Raw genomic sequence first — 26,853 nt, 5'->3', positions numbered from 1 at the left:
CGACTTAATTTTTTTTAAAATTTATTTAGTATTTAGTCTAATATAAATAAAAATTCAGTCTAGCCTAAATATTAATTATTTTTAATATTTAAAAAATAAATAATAATATTAAAAAAATATAAAAAAATATTATTACTAATATTTTTTAATTAAATAAAATTTTTCAATTCCTTGTGAACAACTTTTTTGATTCATTTGGTATTAATTTTCTCTATTTCAATTATTACAACTGAGAGTTTTTTTTCAACTATGAATATTGTGAAGAATAATTCAAAAATAAAATGAAAGATAAATTTCTTGTTAATTGTCTTTTAATTATATTAAAAAAAAATTACAGAAAAATTTGACACAAATTTTATTATCGATGAATTTTATGAAACAAAAAATTGACCACTTGTTAATAAAAAGTACATATATATTTTTTGTACTTTAAAATATATTTTCTATCAATATATTTTTGTAATGTATTTTATATTATATAATTTTTTGCATAATTTTTTAATATTATATATGTTATTGGCCCCCAAAATTTCTGGATCCGTTCCTGAGTATTGGAAACACATTTCTTAGTCATATATATTTGTAGCTACTCTTTAATTTCTGAGTTTGTTTCTGGTGCTGCGCCGCATTTTGAAAATCTGATCCTTGAATGCATTTGTCTACTTGTCTCATGAGTGAGTGCAAGATGCACGTTTTCTTAATTTTGAGTGTGGAAACCCATACCCCTTTAATCCCCAACCGTCTTCAACTTCAACTTCAACCTGAATCTGCCATACCCACTCTTAAATTTACTCACAAGTCACAACTAGCTAGTCTAGCTTGAAGACTCCCATGTGCCCTTAGCTTATAAGCCATGTTAGTGCAGTTGCGCAATTATTATGCTTAAAGAATGCTAATTAATTATTAGTTACCACTAATTAGAGGTGTTCATGAGTCGATCAGTGAAACCGGATTTGATGTGATACAAATTCGGTCTAAAATATATATTGAATTTATTTATTAGATTCGAATCCGATGCTAAATCCGATGAAGCCTACATACTTTTGGTCACAATTATATAGGGTGAAAATCGGGTAAAAATCAAGCGAAAATTAGACAATTAACATTCTATTACCTTAATATTTTCTTGAAAATATCCAAATTTTTAAAATTCCAACCATTATTAACATAGTAAAATTCACTTAAAAAAATATAACAAGAACCAATCCTTCTTAATTAAAACATAACCACAATCAATACTAATATTGTCTAATAATACCAAATATTTAAGTCAATACAAATAACACAATATTATGCATTAGTCTAAAGTCTTATGCATTCTAAACATTAAACACTAACCTGTAGTCTTATAATAACTAATAACACAAAATATTAAAGTTTACAATACTTAAATTTCACATAAGAATAGCTATCATTCATTCAAAATATAAAATATTAACATAAGAAATTAAGAATATTAATTATGTATGATAATCGGACCATCAGACTGAATCTGGGTGACCTGAACTATAGCCCAATCTCGATTTTACTCACTTTTCAGATTTTATTTCTTCTCCTCCGGTCACTTTGAGTCCGAATCTTCATGGTCCAAAATTCTTTGGATTCAGACCGAATCTTCAAACCGAGTCGGACCATATACACCCCTACAACTAAGATGATATTTGGGGGTTGTTGTGGGCTAGGTTCTATCACTATTTATTCAGAAGAAGTCATTCACATTATTGTAATATTAAATAAAAGAGATCTAGCTTGTTCATGTGGTGCACATCCAATAGAAGTCATAGTTTTATCTTCAATTTTATAAATATCTCAATTGTTCGAATTTCTATAAACTGTGATTGACAGTGAAATATAACTTGCATCTTGTTGTTTAATTGTTCGAATCTCTAACTACATTCTTGACTGAATGTTATTGGCAATTTGTGCAAAATCTCAGAAATACGTTTTTGACCAAGTTAATCCAACTTTTGCAGAATTAATTAATGAGATTTGGTGTAATTAGAGTGCAAAATTTTTTTGAAACAAATTAAGACCCTTCTTGTATATTCATAAAAAAAATATATTATTCCTAAAACATGAATCTAAAGTTTTTAAATTAAAATGTAAAATATTTGTCATCCTGCACTAATATATAATTAAGATAAAATGATATCAGTATATAATTTTATATTTGAACCTTAATTATCTTGTATATTTAAAGAAATGTCTATAAATAGCTTGCAATAATATATATACACAATCATTGTTCTAGTCTCAAAATTTAAGATGATAAGGTTTATCTTTAAAGCGATTCCTTATTATCATGTGGCTATAGTCATTCTTGTTATTATTTCATGTTGTGTCAAAGGTATGAGCTGTCAAGAACAGAATATACGAAAGAAGAATGAAAGTGTGCCAGCAATCTTTGTGTTTGGGGACTCCATAGTGGACACAGGTAACAACAACTACATCAAAACCATTGCGAAATGCAATTTCCCACCATATGGTAGAGACTTTGCTGCTGGAGGATATAAACCTAATGGGAGGTTCAGCAATGGTTTAGTCCCTTCAGATTTCATTGGTACAAACTTCAATTACGTGCCATTGCATGTAGTAGTCAACATTATCAACATGTTCTAACTCAATTATTATTATTATTTTTTTTCCAGCTGAAATATTTGGAGTAAAAGATATTTTGCCACCATATCTGGATCCAAATCTGCAACTTCAAGAACTTCTTACTGGTGTAAGTTTTGCCTCGGGAGGCGCTGGATACGATCCTCTTACCTCAAAAGCAGCAGTAAGCTATTATCTTTTATTCATATTGAAATATCATCAATACAGACAAAACTATTTATTAGTAATAAATTCATTTGTGTGGAAAATTTATGCTAAAAAAAACACATAAATAATTATATTTTTATTATATTCTTTTAAGTAAATTTTTTTTTAGATTTTGCATAAATTTTACATATCTTTTTTTTTATTTATTTTATGTTGATTTTTTTTTAAAATTAATAAGAATTGAATTCTTATATCATAAAATTACTTATTTTAAAAATTTAAACTAATAGGAGAATACATATTATTATTATTATTATTATTATTATTATTATTATTATTATTATTATTATTATTATTATTATTACACTCCTATTGTTTGTGATTTAGGGTGCAATGTCACTATCAGATCAATTAGACAAATTGGGGGAGTACCAAAAGAAGATAAGGGAAGCAGTTGGAGAAAACAGAGCAGAAACAATAGTATCAAAGAGCATATACATAGTGTGCCTGGGAAGTGATGATATTGCTAACACTTACCTTCCATTTAGACAATCACAATATGATATTCCATCTTACACTGACTTAATGGCCTCACTAGCCTTCACATTCTTAAAGGTATATTATATATGTTTTGAATTGAATTATTATAGATCCCATTTCTAAATTCTTGATTATTGATGAATTGGAATTTGAAAGCAGGAGCTTTATGGGGTAGGTGCTAGGAGGATTGGAGTGGTTAGCATGCCAATTATAGGGTGTGTGCCGTCACAGAGGACAGTAGAGGGAGGCATAAATAGAGCATGTTCAGATTTTGAAAATCAAGCTGCAATTCTATTCAACATGAAACTCCTCTCTCAAACAAAGCTCCTCAATAAACAGTTTCCAGATGCTAGGATCGTCTACCTCGATATTTACAACACATTGGATCAAGTGATTCAAAACCCAGCTCAATATGGTAATCAAATGCTCTCTCTATCCACTTTTAATTTTTTTTTTTTTTGGTACAGGGTATCCCTGGGTCCCACCATCTAAAGAGTAATCCGTGAATCTCTTTATTTAAAGATATATCACTGGTTAATAAATTCTGCATACAAATCCTAATACTTAATTAAATAGATAAATGAACTGATCACTCTACCAACCCAAATTTAATTATACACTTGCAATATTTATAACTAGCATTTAATATTATGTACAAGGAAAAAAACGAAAAATTCTTATATTACATTAAGAGTTATGCTAAGTAATTAATAATTTTTTTGAACAATATAAATAACTACCAATCAAATCAAAATACATTACACTTTCAAATTATCCACCTAAATCTTAATATTAGAATAACTATTTGCACACCTAATAAAATAAATATTCGATATATCTATTATTCATTTTGTTTAGTATTTTTATTATCTATCTATACTTTTTCTTGCATTAAATGATTTAGCTAAACCAAAAAATATTAAAATAATATTATAGTTTAATGGTAAAAGAATTCGTCAAAAGTATAATTTAAAAGGGCCAAATTTAAATTGCGTGACAGACAAATATTATATATTCTTTAATTAATCACTACGTTGATTTTGTGTTACATAAAAATAAATAATAAATAGTGGTATAATATAGTCATGTTGTAAGTTATGATGATACTATTTTAACATAATATTCATAGAGAAATCAGCAACTAGCTACACTAACATTAAATTTAATTGTCAATCAATTATATTTAAAATGACACCATCTCTTCATACTTATTTAAAAGTTATCTTTTTATTTAGTAAAAAAAAAAACCATTAAATTCACTTGCATATTCATAAATCATAATATTGGACCGTTTTCATACTCTTAGTCCTGATTAAGGATCTTACTCATATATATTCATTATTTATTGTAATAATTAATAAATATTAAATAAAATAAATTTTAATTATTTTTTTTATTTTTTAACATTATTGTTACAAAAATGTTTGATAATAAAAAAAATTGGTCAAAAATAACTATAACTTGTGTTATTTAACATTTATTAATTATTGCAATAATTAATAAATATTAAATAAAGTAAATTCTAGCTGTTTTTTTTTTTGTCTCCCTATTATTATCTATTGTTTAATATATACATAACATACAAAGACATACAAATGTAAATGAATTAAATAAAAGAGACATCCACAAAATGTCTGCTCTTGGAATTAACCGCTGCCTTTTTTAGACATGAAATGAAATTTATAAAGTTTATCATGTAAGTACTTATTTAAATTAGATATAAAAAATATAAAATTAATTAATAATATTCATGTTATGATCGTTTAGTCATTAAAATAAAAATAATAGTCATTAAATCGATAATAAAGTATCAGTTACAAATAAAAAATAAATGATAATTAAGACTAAGTTATAATTATTTTAAATAATTAAACCTGAGTTACAATTCATATTAAATAATGGATCAATGTGACTCACTCCCTCTTTTCTGTTTTTCTATATCTATGTATACTTCAAATCTGTATTGGAACAAGCACCCTTCATTAATTATCATGGTATCAAATCATATCATATGGGTATGGCAATAGATATACCTCAACTACCAACTAAAACAATATGTACGTACATACGTATATAATAGAGCTCCATACTTCCATATCTATCTCACTAGCTAGCTAGCTAGCTAGCAAGCACATGTTCAGTTGCATGGTATTGCCTTGCTTAACTTACTATTAAATTTATATGTATATGGTAACTGTTGATGTAGATTTTGAAGTAGTAGACAAAGGATGCTGTGGAACAGGAATTATAGAAGCGAGCATGTCCTGCAACTCCCTCAGCATAAACACATGTACCGATGATTCAAACTATATATTCTGGGATAGTTACCATCCTACCGAGAAAGCCTATAAATTGATCACTTCTATGGTGCTCCGTCACAAAATCAACGACTTCTTTTGACACTGTTTTTTTTTTAATCGAAGATAGAGATATTCGAACCGCAACCTCTTAGATGAGTATGGGAAGAATATGACATTTGACACTGGTTTCATTCTCACTATATTACTTCTTCATTCATATACTTTTTTGTTTGTAACTTAATGTGTCTTCTTGTTTAGTTCACCTAGCTATGTGGTTTAACTGAAAACTCTCAGTCATCCCAATTGGAAATGATATCCTTGTCAAAGAGATCATAAAGAAAAATGACTAAAAAATCAGAAATTATATATTTTCAAATGTCAACACCAAATCAGGAGAATCATTTTTCCGTCGCCAATGACTCTTCAGAACTTTGTAACTTACACGAAATGCGTTAGGAAACTTGGGCCTTGTTGAACAATTGGGTCCGTAACAACTAATCCAATTTCAGGTTTTTGGGTCCGGAATGATGTAAAAGTAAAACTGATGACAGCATAGTTTGTCCCAAAATAGTTCCGAACAAAAACAGAAAGATTAAAAAAACTATTGATGTCAATCAAATTGGTTTGGTAGTTAGTTTACTAGTTCGCTTAAATAAGTGTAGAAGTTCGAATTTTGCATTGTGCATGTAGCAATTTATCGGCCAGCGACAAACTCTTAAATGAAACTCAGTACCGTAGCAGATTAGTTCTCAACCTGCCGGACTGAAAGAATATGATGAAAAAAGAAAAAATACTAATTAGTGTACTTCTAGTATAGTTAAAATTATTAATCAACTTAGGGTCGAATCAACTCATTTATCCCAGTTAAGTAAGACTTAGTTCGATAAAGTTTATATTTTTCAAAAGTAGTTTATAAAAACTAATTTTTAAAAGTCGTAGCATCTTTATTTGATAAATTAAATGAAAAATAATTTTTAATAAGTATAAGCACTAACATCTGCATTTAGTAAAATAGTTTTTAAAATTCAAAAATACTATAATAGACATTAGTGTAAAAATTAAATTTGAATATTAATTAATGTATAAGATTATATTAAACTTTTTAATTTTGATAAATATAGAATAATTTTAAAAATTTCTTCTTTAAATATTTTTGAAAGTACTCTAAATTTTAAAAACTATAAATATAAGCACATAAATTTTTTATTTATCAAATATCAAATAAAGTACTTATACTTTTAAAAAATACAAACACCTTTTATAAAAAAATTTATCAAAGTAAATCTAAATATCGATAATTTAAATCTCACATTGGGTATATATCGAATTCCTCGACAAACTCTTAAACGACCAAATTCAGAATTTTTTTTGTTAACAAGAGAGGAGGATATAGATGTATGGCAGTTAAACCAAATGATTATCAATTTATCATCATATTATTATATAGCTAGATCAAGACAAAAAATGGTTCTCATGTTGGAAACTTTATTGTTAATTACTTAATTTTTGTACCCATCCATGCATTGTCGTAACTTAAAAATGGTCCGTGAAGGCTAGTTAGCAGCAGTAAAGCCCCGTCCACGGGAAAAAAAAAAAAAAAAGCAGCAAATTAAAGGTTTCAGACTTTGATATGGTCACATACATCTATACCTAATTATATATGTATTTTTTTTTTTTGTAACTTCCTAATTATATATGTTGAATACAAAAGTATACACGATACATATATTATTATTCCATTTTGCCCGTGACAAAACAATTAGTTGTACTAACTAATAATTTATACATATAAAGATACAATACTTTAATGGGAAGTTACTTTATTTGCGTTGCCAGCAGTCTCGCAGTTTGTCTCTAGTTAAAGATTGTGGTCTAATCATAAAGAGTCATTAATTATATTTATTAATTAATAATTAGTTCAACCAGAATAAAGCATTCATATATAAATATTCTATGCATTACTCACTAGTCACTACGCGCCACTCACGTAACAGAAAATCATAATTTATTTATTTTGACCATTATTTTTAATTTATATTTTTAGATATTAATAACTACTTTTTTTACAAAATAATAAAATGAGAAATTTTTCGCATACAAGCAATTAAGATTTGTAAGTCTTACAAGTCTAATTAAAACTAACACTCAAAACGCGCTTCGAACCGTTTTTCATTATTCTCGATTTTCATTGTTTTTTGACATCAAGCTCTGAAATCATTTTTGAAGAAGAAGAAGCAGCAGAAGATGAAGATGAGAAAGAGAAAGAGTTCTGAATTATGCATAAGGTATACTTCAACGAATTTTGGGTGTATTTCTTAAATTCATTGGGTGTAGTTTTATAATCGTTTGGGTGTATTTCTGTAATCGTTTAGGTGTATTTCTAAAGTTCCATTATCTTCAAAACGATTTCAAAGCTTGATTTCACAAACCATGAAAATCGAAAAAAAAAACGAAAAAAAAGAAGAAGAAGAGGAGGAAGAAGAAGAGGAGGAGGAAAAAGAAAAAGAAGAGAAAGAGGAAGAGGGAGAAGGAGAGAAAGAGGAAGAGAAAAAAAAAGATAAAGTAAAAAAAGAATACTTCATGATGAGTATAGCGCTTTAAAAACAGAAAATAGTTGAATAACATATTAAAAAACCCGTATACGTAATAATTTGTAAGATTTATATAACATTTCTACTCGCATAAAGCACCGTTCGTGTGCAAACGTGACGTGGATATAGTGGGTCACATGGATAGCACACTGCACATACAGAAGCAGGTGCAATTCTTCGGTGGCCTACGATTAGGTTTCATAAGTATTAAATATTTAAGTATTTAATGAAAATTATGTATAAGCTTCATATATTATATAAATTTGTATTAGAAATATAATTATTAATATTATTTTTTTATTTATTTAAATTTTAAAATTAATAATTTTATAACAATTCTAAATTATAAATTAATTTTTTTCAATTATTTTCAAATAACCAATTCTTTTTATTTTATTTTAAATAGATATTTTTTAAAAATATACTTTTGGTTGTTTTCAAAATTATTCTTATTATATTTTTTGGTAAATTACATAAGTAATTATATATAAATTAATTATACATGTAATATTTGTGATATTTATATGGTATGACTTTGGGGTGAAATCATTAAATGATCTTATTGAATGACTGACAATAATTATTAATAATGTGTTTGAATTTTTTTTTTAAATTTAATTCAATTTTTATTTTTAGTTTCAGTGTTTAAAATAAAAATAATTAAATTAGTTCAGATAAAATTTAATTTAATTCTATTATTTTTTTAAATTTAATTTTGACCGAAATATATATTCAAATTGAAATTTTATTTTGTTAAAATTTTACTTAAAATTTAAAAATTTAAAAATATTTTTATAATTTAATTATTTTTTTAATTTTTGTCACTCATATTCTTTCAATGTTTCCTACCTTTTAATACATCCTCTTTCTTCGCTTACTATATTCATTTTCTTTTTTTTTTCTTTTTCTTCAAGTTACTTAGTATAATATATACCTATTTTTTTTAAAGATTTATTATGTATATTTAAAAAAATTATCCACTTGTATAAATTTTGTGTTTAACTTAAATTAATGACACTAAGTATTTGTCAGTACGTAACATTTTAAATGAAATTGTGTCAATCATGACACTAGTAAAAAGTTACATACTTTTGTTATATTTTAATAACATGAATTAGTTGCTATAATTTATTATTAATAACTAATTTTATTTTACTTACTATGTCATTAAACCACTCAATAAGTTGGTTTTTGATAGTTTAAATTTGTTTTCTGTTGTTGGTTTGTCGTTGGAATCAAATATCAAAAATATTTAATTTTTTAATTAATAATAATATTTTTTGAATTCAATATTTTTAGATTAATCTAATTTTGATTTTTTTAAAAGAAGTGAATAAATTTTAGTTAAAAAATATAATTTTTTAATTGTCTCATATAATTTAATATATAAATATATTTATTATTTAAATATAATATTATATTAATAAAAAATAAAATTGTCTATCATAAAATTTTAATTTATTTGATAAACATTCTAAATACTGAGATTTAATTTAATTGTATAATTTTATTAATTCATTCTAAACATTAAAATTTAATTTAATTCTAACTGAAATTTAATTATTGATAAAATTTAATTTTATACTATTAAAAGTTTTACTGTAAGTCTTTTAGTAAATAAAATTGTTTAAATGATCTCCTGATTAATTTTATTGTTTTCTACACTTATAACAAAACCGTCATTAATTCTTTTTTTTCTCACAAAAATTATAAAAACACTCTCACTTTTTTTTGTTTTTGTTTACTCAAATAGTATCTCACGATCCGACGGATTAAAAATTAATCCGTCGCGAAAAAAGCTGTCTCACCTTAGTAATAAGAAACAAGTGCCTAATTAATGGACCGCACGCATGAATGGTGAACCCGCTAGGGGCGGAAAGAGTTTAACAAAGGACAGATTAGTCTTGAGAATCAACTTTTTCATTAACAAGGTGACCGTAATGTGCACGTATCAATCACGAAAAACACAAAATTATATTATTATTAGAGAAAGTATTATTTCCCAACAATTTACTAGAAGGTACAACTATTTAGGTATTGAAAAGCGAAGGGCCATGTGCGACTCATCACATTTGCCCTCTCTGTCATGTTCCACTGCCATGTCTTACACAACCTCCCAATTGCCACACAAGAGAATTCAACAAATGGATGTTCCATCATCGTCGATCTTGCGGTATGCCCCTATCTCTAATTGCCCCTTCCATTTTTGTATTTCTAATTACAGCTTCTTGTTTTTCCTTGGTGACCACTTAAAAGACTCGTTTAAGAAGTTTTAAAAATAATTTTTTTTTATTTTTGATTTATAAAAAATAATAGTATTAATATTTGGTGCAATTTTTAAAATTAAATTACGACTTTTTAAGAAGTTATTTAAGAACTTATAGAAAAATTAGAAAAAATGACTTCTCTCGTAATACTATTATTTTTTACCACATTTTTATAAAATAAACACTTTTAGAATTAAAAATTCAAACACAAAATAACTTATTTATAAATTATTTTTAATATAATTATTTATTGTTTAAGCTATCTTTCAAAAATAACTTAATTAAATTGTTTAACCAAATTAAGTCTTATTTTATTGTGTGTTTATTTGTTGGAATTGAAATTAGGAGACTAAAGTTTAATATTATAAATTTATATTTAACGGTTAAAAATTAAAACTAAAATTTTATTATTAAAATATAAAATTCCAGTCTTTTAGTATTTTTTAAATAAAAAACACAAGTTAAATTTTTTTAAAATAGAACATTTCTTTTTAAAAATACTTTTATTTAACTTTTTTAAATTTTAATTTTATTATTTTTAAAAATAAATTAAGGCTTATCATTTTTCATTGTAAGATCCTAACTTATAATTTTTGTCTAAAAAATAAAATAAGGGAAGGAGATAAGGTTTGAGGTTGAGGGCTCAGGAAAAGAGAAATAGAAAAGCCAAAAAGGGTTATGTTTTGCAGTGTTAATTTTTTTTTTAATAAATAAAAATATTTTAGTAATTGTTTTTATTTTAATTTTTATATTTATTTTAAATAAAATAGAATAATGAGATATAATTTAGTTTTATATATTATTAACCGGAAAAATACAAAAATTTAATTAAATTTTTTGGCTTGTATTTCTTAACCTCTATTTTTATTTTTTTAATCTTAATTTCCTTTTTAAGCACAGCGTAAATGACGCTAATGCTCCCTCACTCTTTTGATACCTCTTGGGCTCCTTGTTGGCTTCGTAACTCTTGTTTACTTTTTCCTCCTTGCTCATCTAACCCCCCTTATTTGGATTTGGAAATCCACAACCCCAATCCATGACTAGATATGAATTTTAACAATATTATTTATATATTAATTATTAAAATTAATCATAATATATTTATGAATAAATGTATATGTTGTTAAATTTATTTTAAATATATATTTTATATTTTAATATATATTTATACTGTTGATGACTAATCTTAATTCATATTTAACATAATTGTATTAATTTGACTTAAAATATCGATCTAATAAAATAATTAGCACAAATTTTTTTTATTGAAGATAGGGAGACTCCAACTTGTGACTTTTTAGATGAATATTGTTACGACCTGGCCCAAGAAAGAACTTGGGCGTACCCGACCCGATCACTACCCGACCTCAACGGTCAGGTGACCTGAACCTGCCCGACCCGCGCATCCTTCCGAGACAGCTGGCCGCCACATCTGTACAAGGAAGCTTCGAAGAAGGTGGGTTCTGCCCTCCTGGGGCCCACACCTGACATGGTATATAAGGGAAAGGTCCTACCCTCCCCCAAAGTACGTCACACTTTCCACTTAACCTATTTCCCACCAGCACACTAACTGACTAGAGCGTCGGAGTGTCTTTGCAGGTGGCACCCCCTCTTTCCTTCCACAACGAGAGCTCGGCTACCCGGCAGATCCGAACCCAGCACGACCACGATTGAAGCGTCCTCACCCCCTCAAATATCCACCCGAATTGTCCGGTAACCGTCCACCGAACATTGGCGCCGTCTGTGGGGATTGTTATGGAAGTTGTGCCGGGTCTTGGAGACCAAGGCCGAGCAGCCGGCGCAGAGGCGGCAGCCTCTGTCGCATCACCGGGAGGACGACGAAGGTCCCCCCCGGCAACACATCGAACCACGAACTAGAACGCGAGAGACGCGACCTTTCGGAGGAACTGCGGTGACAGCGCCCGAATAATGCAGGAACTACGCACAGAGTCCAGAATCTGGAACGACAACTAGCTGATCAGGAGCACGATCGACGGACCACCGATCCTACTTACTCCCCGTCCCCAGAAAGCCGGGAGAGGGATTCCCACCGAAGTCACCCATGGCACGCCTCCGCTTCCAGAACGGAAGCGGAAAGCACCCGAGAAGACTCCCCCATCCCGAGAAGACGAAACGACACAATCATCTACTCCCGAGGTAAGGAAACGTACCACACAGGACGAGATCGTGAAGGCGGGAAAGGAAGGCTTGTGAGGACGCGGCAACCCGTGATAATGGGCGCCACCCCGTTCCATCGGTCCATCCTTGAGGTCCGGTTGCCAAAGCACTTCGACAAACCGACGGACATGAGGTACGATGGAACTCAAGACCCTCTGGAACACCTCACGGCTTTCGAGGCTAGAATGAATCTGGAGGGAGTAGGGGACGAGGTGAGGTGCCGGGCCTTCCCAGTCACCCTAGCTGGACCCGCGATTCGATGGTTTAACGGCCTCCCGCAGGGATCCATCTACGGATTTTCGGACATCAGCCGTGCCTTCTTGGCTCAGTTCACAACGCGGATAGCAAAGGCAAAACATCCGATCAACCTGCTCGGGATAACCCAGAGACCCGGGGAGCCGACCAGAAAATACCTGGATCGCTTTAACGACGAATGCTTGGAAATTGATGGCCTAACCGACTCGGTGGCCAGCCTTTGCCTGACGAACGGCCTCCTGAACGAGGACTTTCGAAAATACCTTACCACGAAACCGGTCTGGACGATGCACGAGATCCAAATGGTGGCTAAGGAATACATAAATGACGAAGAAGGCAGCCAGGTCGTGGCCGCCAATAAACGGCACTCCGACTACAATCAACCTAGGCAACAGGGTAACGGTGAGAGGCACAAGGAACAAGCCAAGGAGGGAGGGCTGACCAAGGCACACAGATCGTTTCCCCGGATCTGAAAGTTCACCAACTACACCCCACTAACACTTCCCATTGTGGAAGTTTACCAGCAAACAGCCGAAAGAGGGATCTTGTTGAAGCCCCGACCACTCAAGGACCGAACGGGAGGGAACAAGAGCCTCTACTGTGACTACCACAAGGGCTACGGACACCAAACACAAGACTGCTTTGACCTAAGGGATGCATTAGAACAAGCAATAAGAGATGGCAAACTCTCTGAATTCTCCCATCTCATACGGGAGCCGAGGAGACGGCAACGCGACCAAGACAGCGAAGAGGCCAAGACCCGAGCAGCAAAGCGGCGACAAGAGCCAGAAGACAAAGACCACAGTCTCACAGTGATAAACGTAGTAACCGCCAAAAACTCTGCGCCAAGGTCTAGGTCAGCCCACAAGAAAGACGCCAAAATCCTGGCGGTCTCCTCCGCCCCAATGCGAAGTTCTTAGAGGCCCCCCATGCGTCTCCTTCGGCCTCGAAGACCAATGGTTCGACGAGGCACCCGAGAACCCACCTATGGTCATCACGGTCAGGGTGGGAACCGGCCTCGTTAAACGGATCCTTGTCGACACGGGGGCAGACTCGAACATCATGTTTCGCAATGTGTTCGACGCTCTAGGATTAAGAGACGCCGACCTATCATCGCACCAACACGGGGTCATTGGATTAGGCGACCACTTCATCAAGCCAGACGGGGTAATATCCCTGCCGATCTCTGTGGGACAGGCACAGGGCCGGAGATCGGCAATGGCCGAATTCGTGGTTCTCCGAGATTCCACAGCCTACAACATCATCTTAGGGAGAAAGACGATCAATGATGTTAAAGCGATAATCAACACGAAGCTTCTAGTCATGAAGTTTGTTACCGACGATGGGTCCGTAGGGTCTATAAGGGGAGATATGGAAACGGCGGTCGCTTGCGACAATGCCAGCCTGTCCTTAAGGAAGAAATCTAAGGAAGCGTCGGGAGTGTTCCTAGCTGACCTAGACGCCAGGGTAGACGACAAGCCTAGACCGGAACCAGAAGGGGACCTGGAAAGGTTCAAGGTCGGCGACACGGAGGAAAAGTTCACGTTCGTCAACAGGAACCTCCCACATGAATTGAAAGAGCCCCTGGTAGAAATGATCAGGGCCAATGGGGACCTGTTTGCCTGGACACCGGCCGACATGCCGGGCATAGACCCCAAAATTATGTCACATCACCTGGCCGTGAAGTCGGATGCGCACCCGGTAGCCCAGCGGAGACAAAAGATGTCGCGAGAGAGGGCAGAGGAGGTGGCCAGGCAGACGGCCGGCCTCCTAGAAGCAGGTTTCATACGAGAACTAGACTACTCGACATGGCTCTCGAATGTAGTTCTAGTAAAAAAGCACAGCGGCAAATGGAGAATGTGCGTAGACTACTCCGACCTTAACAAGGCATGCCCAAAAGATTGTTTCCCCCTCCTCAACATAGATGCGCTCGTCGACGCTGCGGCAGGCTACCGCTATTTGAGCTTCATGGACGCCTACTCCGACCACAACCAGATACCGATGCACCGTCTCGACGAGGACAAGACGGCGTTCATAACGCCGGAAGGAACCTTCTGTTATAAGGTGATGCCCTTCGGGCTGAAAAACCCAGGAGTAACATACCAGAGGCTGATGAACAAGATATTCCACGACCTCATAGGCAAGACTGTAGAAGTCTATGTGGACGACATCCTCGCAAAGACAACGCGACCTGATGACCTCCTGAATGACTTGGCGAACGTATTCGCCTCTCTCCGACAACATGGCATGAGACTCAATCCCCTCAAATGTGCCTTCGCTATGGAAGTTGGAAAGTTCCTAGGATTCATGATAACCCAAAGAGGGGTAGAGGCTAACCCGGAAAAATGCCAAGCGATCCTCCAGATGAAGAGCCCGGGTTGTATCAAGGATGTCCAGAGATTGGCAGGACGACTGACCTCGCTATCCCGTTTTCTCGGAGCCTCGGCAGCAAAGGCCCTACCTTTCTTTAACCTCATGAAGAAAGGGATAGCGTTCGAATGGACGCCCGCGTGCGAGGAAGCTTTTAGGCATTTCAAGGAAATCCTGGCGGCACCCCTGGTTCTCGAAAAACCAAAGGTCGGGGAGCCGCTGTACCTGTACCTCGCCATAACAGGAGAAGCCCTGGCCAGGGTTCTGGTAAGAGAATAAGGGAAGGTTCAACAACCGATCTATTTCATGAGCAGAGCCTTACAAAGGGCAGAGTTAAGGTACAGCAAACTGGAAAAGCTAGCTCTAGCACTCTTGACCTCTTCACGGAGGTTAAAACAATACTTCCAAAGTCACCGGATAGTCGTAAGAATGGACCAAGGGATCCGACAAGTGCTCCAAAAACCCGACCTGGCGGGAAGGATGATGACTTGGTCCATCAAACTTTTCCAATATGACATACGGTACGAGCCCCGGCAAGCAATCAAGGCACAAGCAATGGCAGATTTTCTAGTAGAAGTAACGGGAGATCCAACCGAAGAAACAAGCGCACGGTGGAAGCTCCACGTAGACGGAGCCTCCCACCAGACCTCTGGGGGCGCCGGGATCATCCTGGAAAGCCCGGTTGGAGTCGTATACGAGCAGTCGATCAGGTTCAAATTCCCCGTCTCGAACAACCAGGCAAAATACGAAGCCCTCATAGGGGGCTTAACCCTAGCAGCGAAAGTCGAAGCAACAAGGCTGGAAATATGCAGCGATTCGCAGGTCGTCACCTCCCAGGTAAACGGGAGCTATCAAGCCAGAGACTCATTATTACAAAAGTACCTGGAAAAAGTCAAGGATTTGAGCCAAAAGTTTGAGAAGGTCACGGTCCACCACGTGCCCAGAGAAAGGAACACACGGGCAGATCTCCTATCAAAATTGACCAGCACTAAACCAGGAGAAGGCAACCGGTCCCTCATCCAAGGTATGACGAGGGAGCCGGCGGTCACCCTGCATCTATCAAGACTGGGTCCTTCATGGCTAGACCCCATCACCAGCTTCTTAGAAAATGGCAAACTCCCCGACGACGAAAAGGATACCGCGAAACTGAGAAGGGAAGCAGCCAAATATGCGGTCATTCAAGGACAGCTATTCAAGAAAGGGCTCAACCAGCCCCTACTGAAATGCTTACACCCCGACCAGATGGACTACGTCCTCAGGGAAGTCCACGAAGGCTGCTGTGGACATCACATAGGGGGCAAAGCCTTAGCAAGAAAGTTAGTCCGGGCCGGGTACTATTGGTCATCGATGATGGCAGACTCTAAGGAATTCGTCAGGAAATGCACCAAGTGTCAAGAGAACGCCAATTTCCACAGGGCACCGGCCTCCGAGCTAAGCCTGTTAACGGCCTCCCGACCATTCGCACAATGGGGAGTCGATCTCCTAGGACATTTTCCAGTTGGCCCCGGACAAGTCAAGTACCTTAGGTAGCGTTTGTTTGTAGAGACACGACAGAACAGGACACTGAGACAAAGACAATAAGACAGAAACATTAAAAATTATGTTTTGTGCTTCGTGTTTGGATACGATGGATAGGACACTAATGTAATGTCCAGTATTATGTTTGGATACACATGGACAAGATTAAAATATTATATAAATGACTAAAATAGCCATGTGATTCCAAATTTTTTAGTATAAACTAATTTAATAAATAATGAGAGTACGTAAGAGTACAGACAGTGGGAACTTGAAAAAAATATTTGAAGCAGTAAAAAATTTTAATAAAAAATTATATAATAGTATTTATATTAAAATAAAATTTATAAATATAATTATTTTTTTAAAATTTATTATTAATATGTAGGAATACATATGGTTAATATTAACAAAAAAAATCTGAGTTTGATTAATAAAAAATTTCATTTAGGTTAATAAGCCAAATTAATTTTAAATACAAAATCAGTTTTAAAAAAAGAATCCATTTTTAAATGGAAAAAATTAATTTTTGCACATAAAAATCTATTTTTATTTAGAAAATTAATTATTTTTATCTAAAATTTTATTTTTCTTTTCAAAAAATTAATTTTTCTTTAAATTATATAAAATCAATTACAATTTATAAATTATTTTTTAACATTTTAAAATATCAATTTTACCTTTATAATATTTATCTTTTAAAAGTCTCCAGACTAATTATTTTTGTTATTATTTTTATTACAAATCAAATAATATAATATAAGGTTAAAATGATGTTGAAGTAATAATGATAAGAAAAAAGAAATTATCTAGTCCAATAAAAATTTTTATAAAGAGGAGAGAGTATCTGAGAAAAAAAGAGAAAGAAAAAGAACGTAGAGATAGAAAAAGAAAAAAAGTACTTTCTGAGAACAACGCAAAATAGGAAAAATAAGAAGGGGTAACAATGGAATAATAAAAAATAGCACCATGGACAAAAAAGAAAAGAAATTCATAAAAATAGTCCGTGTCCCTCTTCCAAATTCCGTGTCCATCATTATCCTTCGTAAAAGAGTGGACACAAAAGTATAAAAAACTGTCCCGGAGACAATATGTTCAGTGTCCATGTCTTTGCTTCCAAACGCTTTTTAAGAATGTGCTGTCCATGTCTCCGTGTCTTGTCTCCGAAAACAAACACTACCTTATAGTCGCCATTGACTACTACACCAAACGGATAGAGGCCGAGCCGCTGGCCAGCATATCCTCGTCCAATTGCAGAAAATTCATGTGGAGACAGGTGATAACGCAATTCGGGATCCCGGAGATCGTCATCTCAGACAACGGCACACAGTTTACCGACAAGAAGTTCACGGAGTTCCTCACCGGCCTGGGTATAAGACAGAAGTTCTCCTCGGTAGAACACCCCCAAACGAACGGACAGGTGGAGTCCGCGAACAAGATTATCCTGTTAGGGCTAAAGAAGTGACTGGATAATAAAAAAGGAGCTTGGGCAGACGAGCTCGCCTCGGTCCTCTGGTCTTACCGAACAACCGAGCAGTCCTCCACCAAGGAGACACCCTACCGACTAACATACGGGTTAGACGCAGTAATACCCGTAGAGGTCGGAGAACCGAGCCCGCGACTACTTCTGAAAGGAGTAGGGGAAGCCGTGGAGAAGGACCTGATAGACGAAGCCAGAGAAATGGTCCATCTGACGAAAACAGCGCTGAAACAAAGAGTGGCACTACGCTACAACGCCAAAGTGCTCAAAAGAGAGTTTGAACCAAATGATCTCATCCTAAGGCGCAACGACATCGGCTTGCCGACCCCAGGAGAAGGCAAACTGGCAGCAAACTGGGAAGGCCCCTATAGAGTCAAAGAAGTGATGGGTAAAGGCGCTTTCAAGCTGGAAAGGCTCAATGGCAAAGAAATCCCAAGAACGTGGAATGCGAGCAACCTGAGAAGGTTTTACTCCTAACACATGAGGCGACATACCGACCACCCGAGCTAAGTATTTAACGCGTCTGAATTGTACTTTTTGTTAGGGCATTTTACGCAATTTTCGAATAAAATATACTTGTGCAAATTTTTTCTCTCTCTTTTGTTTTGTTCCACTGCGCAAGCGAAAACCCCCTACTCAACAACAACGCGCGACCCCGGGACCGATCACCCCGGAAGCCCATCAATTACCACAATACGAAACGGCTACACGAAAAGCCACGATCCGGCTCAACCAACTTAGCCGGAATATTACCAATACGGTAAAACGAATAACAACCGCAAACCAATAACGGTGAATATAAACGACTACACAACCAGACGAACAAAAAAGTGTTGATTATAATAACATGGGCAAACAACCCGGTAAAACAACAGTTCACAAAAGCCAAAACGGCCAACCAAAAGTTTCATACAAGTCGAAAGGAATCATTTTTTGGGAACGTCAATAATCTTGCCGTCTTTAATCACCTTGAAAACACCAATTGCTGACGTATCGAAGTCAGGAGCAACAACTTTGACCTGAGCTTTAAGGGCCTCCTCCGTTGCCAGGATCGCACCCTTCCCCTGCTTGACGACGTCCTTGTACTTTGTTTTTAACGCTGCTAGTTCAGCTTCCACGGCTTGTTTCTCTTTCTCCATCGCGGCCACCCGTCCTTGTGCCGCGCCGACCTGACTCTCTAAAGTCATTTCGCATTCAACAAGACGTGAAACCCTAGCGTCCGACTCTTCCAACTTCTTCTCAGCGGCAGCGACCTTCTTCTCGGCAGTAGTAGCTTTTTTCTCGGCAGCGTCAAGCTTCTCATTAGATTGGGTCAACTGCCCCCGAAGAGTCTCAACCTCGCGTTTAAGCTCATTATTAGCCTTTCCAGCAGATTCCAACCTCCGGCGAAGAGATTCCATCCCAGACAGCTCGAACTCGGCTTTCCGAGCTATCACTGCGCCGCGCAAGAGGGTACCATACATCCACCTCGCTTGCCCGACAAGGGATGACTCATGAAAATGCTCTTCGGTACCAGGAATCAGCTGAGAATCTATAAAGTTCCCGGAGTCGAAATTCTTCTCCATGACAGTAAGAACCCCCTCAGGACTGCTGGACATCTTCTTCTTCCTTTTGAGGCTAGGGACCTCCTCCGCCTCGTCGTCGGCATCAGGGTTGGACGTCGAACCCCCAGTGCCGACCACCTCGCGGAAGGGGGAAACGTGAACCACCTTGTCACCTTGAACCGAGGCACCCTGAGCCGAGGTGCCGGTCTCGTCGACCGCAACAGATTTCTCATTACCCCCCTCGTCGTCACTCGCGCACAGGAAGGTTTGGAACAAGTTAGGGAGACCCGTTATCTCGGTAGACATTCCCACTGTAAAAAGAAAAAGAAGTCCGTTAGACGCAATGAGTTATTAGGAAAAGCAAGAAGCTAAGAGACAAAGCAAGCAAAGATTTCTCACAAATATAGTTTCGACCGGCCTTCCGGTCACCCATGAGAAGGTGAGGATTCACGTGATTCCTCCCAAAGATTGCCAGCAACACATCGGCAATCTTCCTGTCCACCGCAGACATGCCTTTATAGGATACTTTAACAAAGGCATTGGACCCTGCCCCGAAGCTCCAATAAGTCGGGATGAGGCGTGCCCCCTCCAACGACAACCAAAAGGGATGACGACCTTTGACCGGGCGGACTTTGAAATATTTATCCTTAAATCCGTGATAGGAGTCCTCAAACAAACCAAAAATCCTCCGACCTTGGGCAGACCGGAAGGACATGAACCCCTTCTTATGTTTCCCTTCCTTCGAAGGGTTTGTAAGATTGAAAAAGAAAAGAAAAACATCTACAGACATCGGCAGCTCGAGATATTCACAAACCATCTCGAAACAGCGGATTGAAGCCCAACTGTTCGGATGCAACTGCGACAGCGCCACGGAAATCCGACCTATAAGCGCCATTTGGAAGGCGGAAAACGGAATACGGACCCCCACATGAGTAAACATGGATTTGTAGAACCAAATCCAGTCGGCAACTCGGGGAGCGTGGAAATTGAGCTCGTACAAGCGCTCATGAGGAGCCGGGACGAAGACGTCGTAATTGGCCTCCTCGTCGGTCCCTCCACATAAGTACTCGTTTTGACGGAACTCGGTGAGCTCCTCCTCGCCCATTTGGTTGGGAGAGTCCTTTACGTCGGAAATAACCCAGGCGTAGGGGTCGTACGCCGCGGGAGAAGGGGAAGCCCGGGAGGCGGTGCGAGCCATACCTACATGGGGGACCATCCAGTCAGTCTAAGAGGTCGGGTGCTCGGAGCGAATACAGAAGCTACCCCCCACACTACTCCCCAACTAAGGCTAAACACGATTAAAAGCGTAAAAGGTCCAAACAAAGTCACACTAAGAATGGCAACCCCCCCTTAGGACCTAAGATCAACCATCATGCAAGATAAACATACGGCATGCACAAAAAGAAGTAATGGCAGAAGCAGAAGAATGACAAAAAGATAAAGGAAGTTACCTATGTTGATAACCAAAATCTGGAAAGAAGGCAGCAACAAGCACCCTGGAATCGATAAGGGAGAAGAATATGGAGGTTGGCAGAATTGGAATCGGAGGAGATGATCGCCAAATGAATCCCAAAAGCACTACTGAACAGTTTTAAAAACCACCACCAAAGGGAGCGCGAAAGTCGAGGGGCATATCAGTCTTTGCATAAAGGGTTTTAAACCCATTATGAGCATTTAATGCTCGGCACGAAAAACGAGGTAGTAACTAATCACCCCAGCAACAAACAGGCACGCGCGAAAGGGGCACGTCCTCCCCACGGACGTCCGAATTGGCGACAACACAATAGGTCAGGAACGTCGCGTCACCAACAGCCCACGCGACTGTTGCTCACGCGTCGGGGGCACTGTTACGACCTGGCCCAAGAAAGAACTTGGGCGTACCCGACCCGATCACTACCCGACCTCAACGGTCAGGTGACCCGAACCTGCCCGACCCGCGCATCCTTCTGAGACAGCTGGCCGCCACATCTGTACAAGGAAGCTTCGAAGAAGGTGGGTTCTGCCCTCCTAGGGCCCACACTTGACATGGTATATAAGGGAAGGGTCCTACCCTTCCCCAAGGTATGTCACACTTTCCACCTAACCTATTCCACACCAGCACACTAACTAACTAGAGCGTCGGAGTGTCTTTGCAGGTGGCACCCCCTCTTTCCTTCCACAACGAGAGCTCGGCTACTCGGCAGATCCGAACCCAGCACGACCACGATTGAAGCGTCCTCACCCCCTCAAATATCCACCCGAATTGAACGGTAACCGTCCACCGAACAAATATAAAAAAATTATGTCATTTGAACTATAACTCGTTGGCTAATCTCTTCTCAAATACATTTGATGAGAGTTAATCTAAAGTGTTTGAATAATTTAAGTTTAATATATTAACTATCACACATCAAATCCAGTCAATAAAAAAATATAATAATAGCTTAATTAACTTTTTCCAATAAATTTTTTCCAAAGCCATACCACTTAAACTTTTGGAACTATTACAAATAGCAATCATGTTATATATATATTTAAAAAGGCAAAAAACAGAAATAAGTCAAGTGAGCAAAAAAATTACCTGAATCAGCCAAACTGAAAATTACTTCACGAATCAGCCAAACTGAAAATTGCTTCACGAATCAGCCAAAGCACATTACTATGTAATTCGAACTAGCTTGGTTCGAACTCCATAAACATATAATTCGAACCTACTTGGTTCGAACTACATGCAGTATAATTTGAACTTGGTTGGTTCGAATTACACTTATGTTCCACTCCCTTAGTAATTCAAACCGAGTTGGTTCGAATTACTCTCAAATTGCATCAAATCGTAATTCGAACCAGGCTGGTTCGAATTACTAAGCATGGGATCCTAAGTAATGAAACTGTTTTGTTATCAGATTTTTAAACGAAATGTCTGTTGAATGCACACGGCAATAAATAAATCTACAATTTAAATTAATACGTGATGCAGAAATTAAATAATATCAAAACGCAAAGTACAGATGTTTTCATAGTAAATGATAGACGATAAAGCAATAAGTAACACAAACATACATTAACTGATAAATACATAGACGAAGATAGGTAACATACAACATGGCACATTAATCATCTAAATAAGTGTGACCCCGTGAAGCAACGACGTGGTACTCGTGTCCTCTGACCTCTCCGGATAAGGGGCTCCTCATCCTCGATCTCATCCTCCTCGTCCTGCGGGGCTGCCTGTGCAGGCGTCCTAGGCTGGACATGTAACAGTCGGGATGAAGACGGCCCAGCAACTGAATGTGACCCAGCAGTATGTGTCGAAGCTGGGGTACTACCCAAAGCGAAATAGTCAGGAGGAGGCACGGAGGGAGGCTCATTTAGATCGACATCTAACGGTCCCTATGTCCCCGTCGTCTGATTCCGGCCACGGGCAGCCTCATCCTCCTGTATGATGGCACTGATCTCATCGAGGAACTGTGGTCCACCAAAATCTACATCAAGACCAACACTGGCAAAGAAGTCTGAGAACGTGCTGCTCGAACTCACCCATGGCATACTCTCCTGAAGTATCTGGTCGTCACCGGGAACACCAACGAAGTAATCTTAGAGCGGCCCCTCCCCAAGTCCAACCTCATCATGGGTAGAGGGATCTCCGATAGCGTATCCCTCTCCACCCTGCCCACCATGATGGGGACTAACAACCCCGACTGCAGCCCCTCCCCCACCGGCCACGTCACCAAGATCACCATTGTCGTGCCCCACAACAGGCGCCCTCCGTCTGCCTCCACGCCCTCGTCCTCGACCACAACCCCGACATGCCTCATCAGCCTCCTGAATAGCCTGGTCTAGCCACCTCAACTCACGCTGGCTCCGTCGTGTCTTGACTCGAGCTCTCCTCTCTATCTGACGCATATCAGGAACGTCGTCAACTCGATCCATGTCAGGAACTAGCCCAGGACCCCTCTGTGACGCCTCCACAGGAATAGGAATGCCCCTCGAATCCCCAAATACATCTCTGGTGACAAGAACCTCTTTCTATGCTGACTCCACCAATCTATGTATGTGTGCAACGGTCCAGGATCCACAACAACATCGAACCAGAGGACGTGGTCTGCACGACTCTCCCAATGAAGATGCCAATGCTGCAAAGCGGACGGGAACTAACGATCACCGCCTCTCCCGTCCTTCGACATCAGAAAGTCGATGTTCAGGTCGGGACGCGGTTGGGGCTGGACATCCCGAACTATGGTAGAACCCTGTCTATCTGATGCCACTCTATGACGACAAAGTATATCAGTGACATCACAGATCGCCACAGCGCCGTGTGTCGAGGCTCCAACGCCTCCGAATGCACAACCTGCAGTACCTCGGGGGAGCTATACGGCATCCAGATAAACTGCACAAAAGTTACAACATTGTCAAGCAAACTATTTATACAAAATCTTAAAATCTAGTTATTTAAATAAAAGTAACCGAAAGTATACTCACATCCCTGGGCTGTAACATGTCTATCTGCAGTCTCCACATCTGCACTCTAGGACCCTTCTCGCTAACGGAAGGGTTGTAACCTGACCACCTGCATCAGACATGGGTGTTATTTCTAATTAAAAGTATGACAGAATTATAAAATAGCACAAAGCGTACATCAACATTAGCTAATTTAACTTGAAATAGAACACTAGATTACCTCGATGCCAAAGGCCAGCTGCACGTATCATACCCAGCAGGCCTAAACCTAGGAAAGCGCCAGAAGATCCAGAACTGAAGTAGCTGAAGTGAGCCCGCTAACTTCACCACATGTCGGTTTGCCACTCGGCACATGCACCGGTACAACCATGCCAATGTTGCAGACCCCCAACTATAGGAACCCATCTCCTCAAGCCTAGCTATGTAGGGAAGCCATCTGATGTGAATGCGGTTGCCGGATTTGTCGGCAAACAGTTGAGTGCCCAACAACATCATGATATAGGCACGAGCAAAGCGCCGCACGGTGTCCTCATCGGCTCCCTCGGGGCACTCTCCAAATGTCTACTGGAACCAGCTACAGTTTACTGCGAACTTCTGAACTTGGCTCGGAGGAGGAATCACTCCAAGCAACTCCTCGAACCACACCCAAGCAGGACGTCCACCCTCGATATATATATATGGAAATCCGTAAGGCAACCGCTGACATAACGGCCGTCCACTGCCAACCCCAACTGGTACGCCACGTCCTGAAGCGTGATCGTGCACTCTCCGAAGGGCATATGAAAAGTGTGCGTCTCAGGACGCCACCGCTCCACAAAGGCACTGAGAAGGGACTCATCTATCTGGAACCATCTATCGTTTAGCCTCGCTAGATGGTATAACCCCGCCATCTGCAAGTACGGCACATACCGCTCATCGAGTCGCATGCCCTATTGCCACCGCATGCTCCTGATGCATCTCTGTGGCTGGGCATTACATGGACCGCATTAGTAGATCGACATAGAAAACCAGTAACAAAAATGAGTAATAATAGAAACCACTTATCGAAACCAATAACACAATATACATATGAAACCAATATAACAAACCGCTTACAAAGGCACATAGTAAACCACTAATTAAAACTACTAAACTGAACCGTCAACAAAATCACATGCTTAAACCGCTAACAGAAACCGGAAGCTAATCCACTTAAAAAACCACATGCAAATCCACTATCATAAATCGCACATAAAACCACATGATAAACCTCTTCCAATACCACCTAAAGTAATTCGCCAACATAAACCATCAACAAAACAACTATAAAAAAACCACTAATATAAACCGCTAACTAAAACCACATACAAAACCTCTAAAAGAAACCACTTGCAATACCACTACGATAAACCACTAACATAAACCGCCACTAAAACCACATGCAAAACCACTAACTCAGATAAACTGATTGCAAAGAAGTGTTCTATCCACTATCCTCGTCGTTGATCACCCCGGCTATATGAGCGACTCCGTCCAACCGATATAGCCTTGCAGGATCGTCTCCCATCAGCAGAATTTTCTGTTCGAGTCTTTGTCGAATGGAATCTGGGTCGTTTTCTCTGGAATTTGGGTGGGGTATGGGATGGAGAAGTTGTTCGAATGAGGGTGATTCGAACTCTTTATATAGCCGAAAACTTAGTAATTCGAACCAGCCTGGTTCGAATTACGATTTGATGCAATTTGAGAGTAATTCGAACCAACTCGGTTCAAATTACTAGGGGAGTGAAACACAAGTGTAATTTGAACCAACCAAGTTCGAATTATACTACATGTAGTTCGAACCAAGTAGGTTCGAATTATATGTTTATAGAGTTCGAACCAAGCTAGTTCGAATTACATAGTAATGTGCTTTGGCTGATTCGTGAAGCAATTTTTAGTTTGACTGATTCAGATAATTTTTTTGCTCCCTTGACTTATTTTTGTTTTTTGCCCTTAAAAAATATTTATTAATTAATTATCATATTTTAATATTTAGTATTTATAAAAATTTAATAATCTTATTTTAAAGAAATAATTATATTCTATAATATATTTAATTATTCTATTATATAAGATTTTATTATTCTAACAACTATTTATTTTATTAAAAAATATATAAAATAATATATTACTTAACTAATTTGTATTTTAAAGACATATTTTTAAAGTTAAAACTTTTGTTTAATATATTTAAAACATAAAAAATGATCTTTTAAATAAATTAATATTTTTTATAATACTTTTAAAATACATATTTATAAAATAACAAATACAAAATTTATCCATTGCTAGCCGTGGAGAGAAAAATATGTGGCTGTATGTATTTTGATTTGGTGGTTGTCTAATACGTAATTTTGTTTCACGTGGGTAGGCACTATGAAAGCTGCTACTAACGCACACAGCTTGAAGTGCCAGCTGGCTTTGCATCTTTTAGTAACAAAATATGACCAACGAGTCAAAGAGAACCTCTTCAGCATTCAGTCTCCTCTTAGCTATAAAAACTTTTCTTGAAGGGTCAACCTGTCCGTGTCAGTTACTATCAGGTCGTTACCTTCTAATATAAAGCTACGTTATTTTTATAGATAATAATTT

The 26,853-nt window shown here is 37.3% G+C and overlaps 2 protein-coding genes across 3 annotated transcripts; both read left to right on the top strand.

Moving 5' to 3' along the window:
* Window positions 1-1,663: 1,663 nt before the first annotated feature.
* On the top strand, window positions 1,664-5,839 carry LOC112800317 (GDSL esterase/lipase EXL3-like). 2 transcript variants are annotated; one of them, XM_025842533.3, is made up of 5 exons: window positions 1,664-2,560; window positions 2,649-2,779; window positions 3,151-3,378; window positions 3,463-3,718; window positions 5,510-5,839. In XM_025842533.3, the coding sequence occupies exons 1-5, from the start codon at window positions 2,266-2,268 to the stop codon at window positions 5,701-5,703; spliced, it is 1,104 nt and encodes a 367-aa protein (XP_025698318.1). In that variant the 5' UTR covers window positions 1,664-2,265; the 3' UTR covers window positions 5,704-5,839. The 2 variants fall into 2 exon arrangements, with proteins under 2 accessions (XP_025698318.1, XP_025698319.1); XM_025842534.3 differs by having other exon boundaries at window positions 1,720-2,434.
* Window positions 5,840-12,695: 6,856 nt separating this feature from the next.
* On the top strand, window positions 12,696-13,814 carry LOC112803165 (uncharacterized). The gene is made up of 2 exons (XM_025846679.1): window positions 12,696-13,296; window positions 13,411-13,814. Exons 1-2 carry the CDS (start codon window positions 12,696-12,698, stop codon window positions 13,812-13,814), a joined length of 1,005 nt encoding a protein of 334 aa, XP_025702464.1.
* The last annotated feature ends 13,039 nt before the right edge of the window (window positions 13,815-26,853 follow it).

The sequence above is a fragment of the Arachis hypogaea genome, chromosome 5 (genome assembly GCF_003086295.3).
Source record: "Arachis hypogaea cultivar Tifrunner chromosome 5, arahy.Tifrunner.gnm2.J5K5, whole genome shotgun sequence".
Classification (NCBI taxonomy): domain Eukaryota; kingdom Viridiplantae; phylum Streptophyta; class Magnoliopsida; order Fabales; family Fabaceae; genus Arachis; species Arachis hypogaea.
The sequence above is the reverse complement of the archived record's forward strand: the minus strand, read 5'-3'. Positions and strand labels throughout refer to the sequence as shown.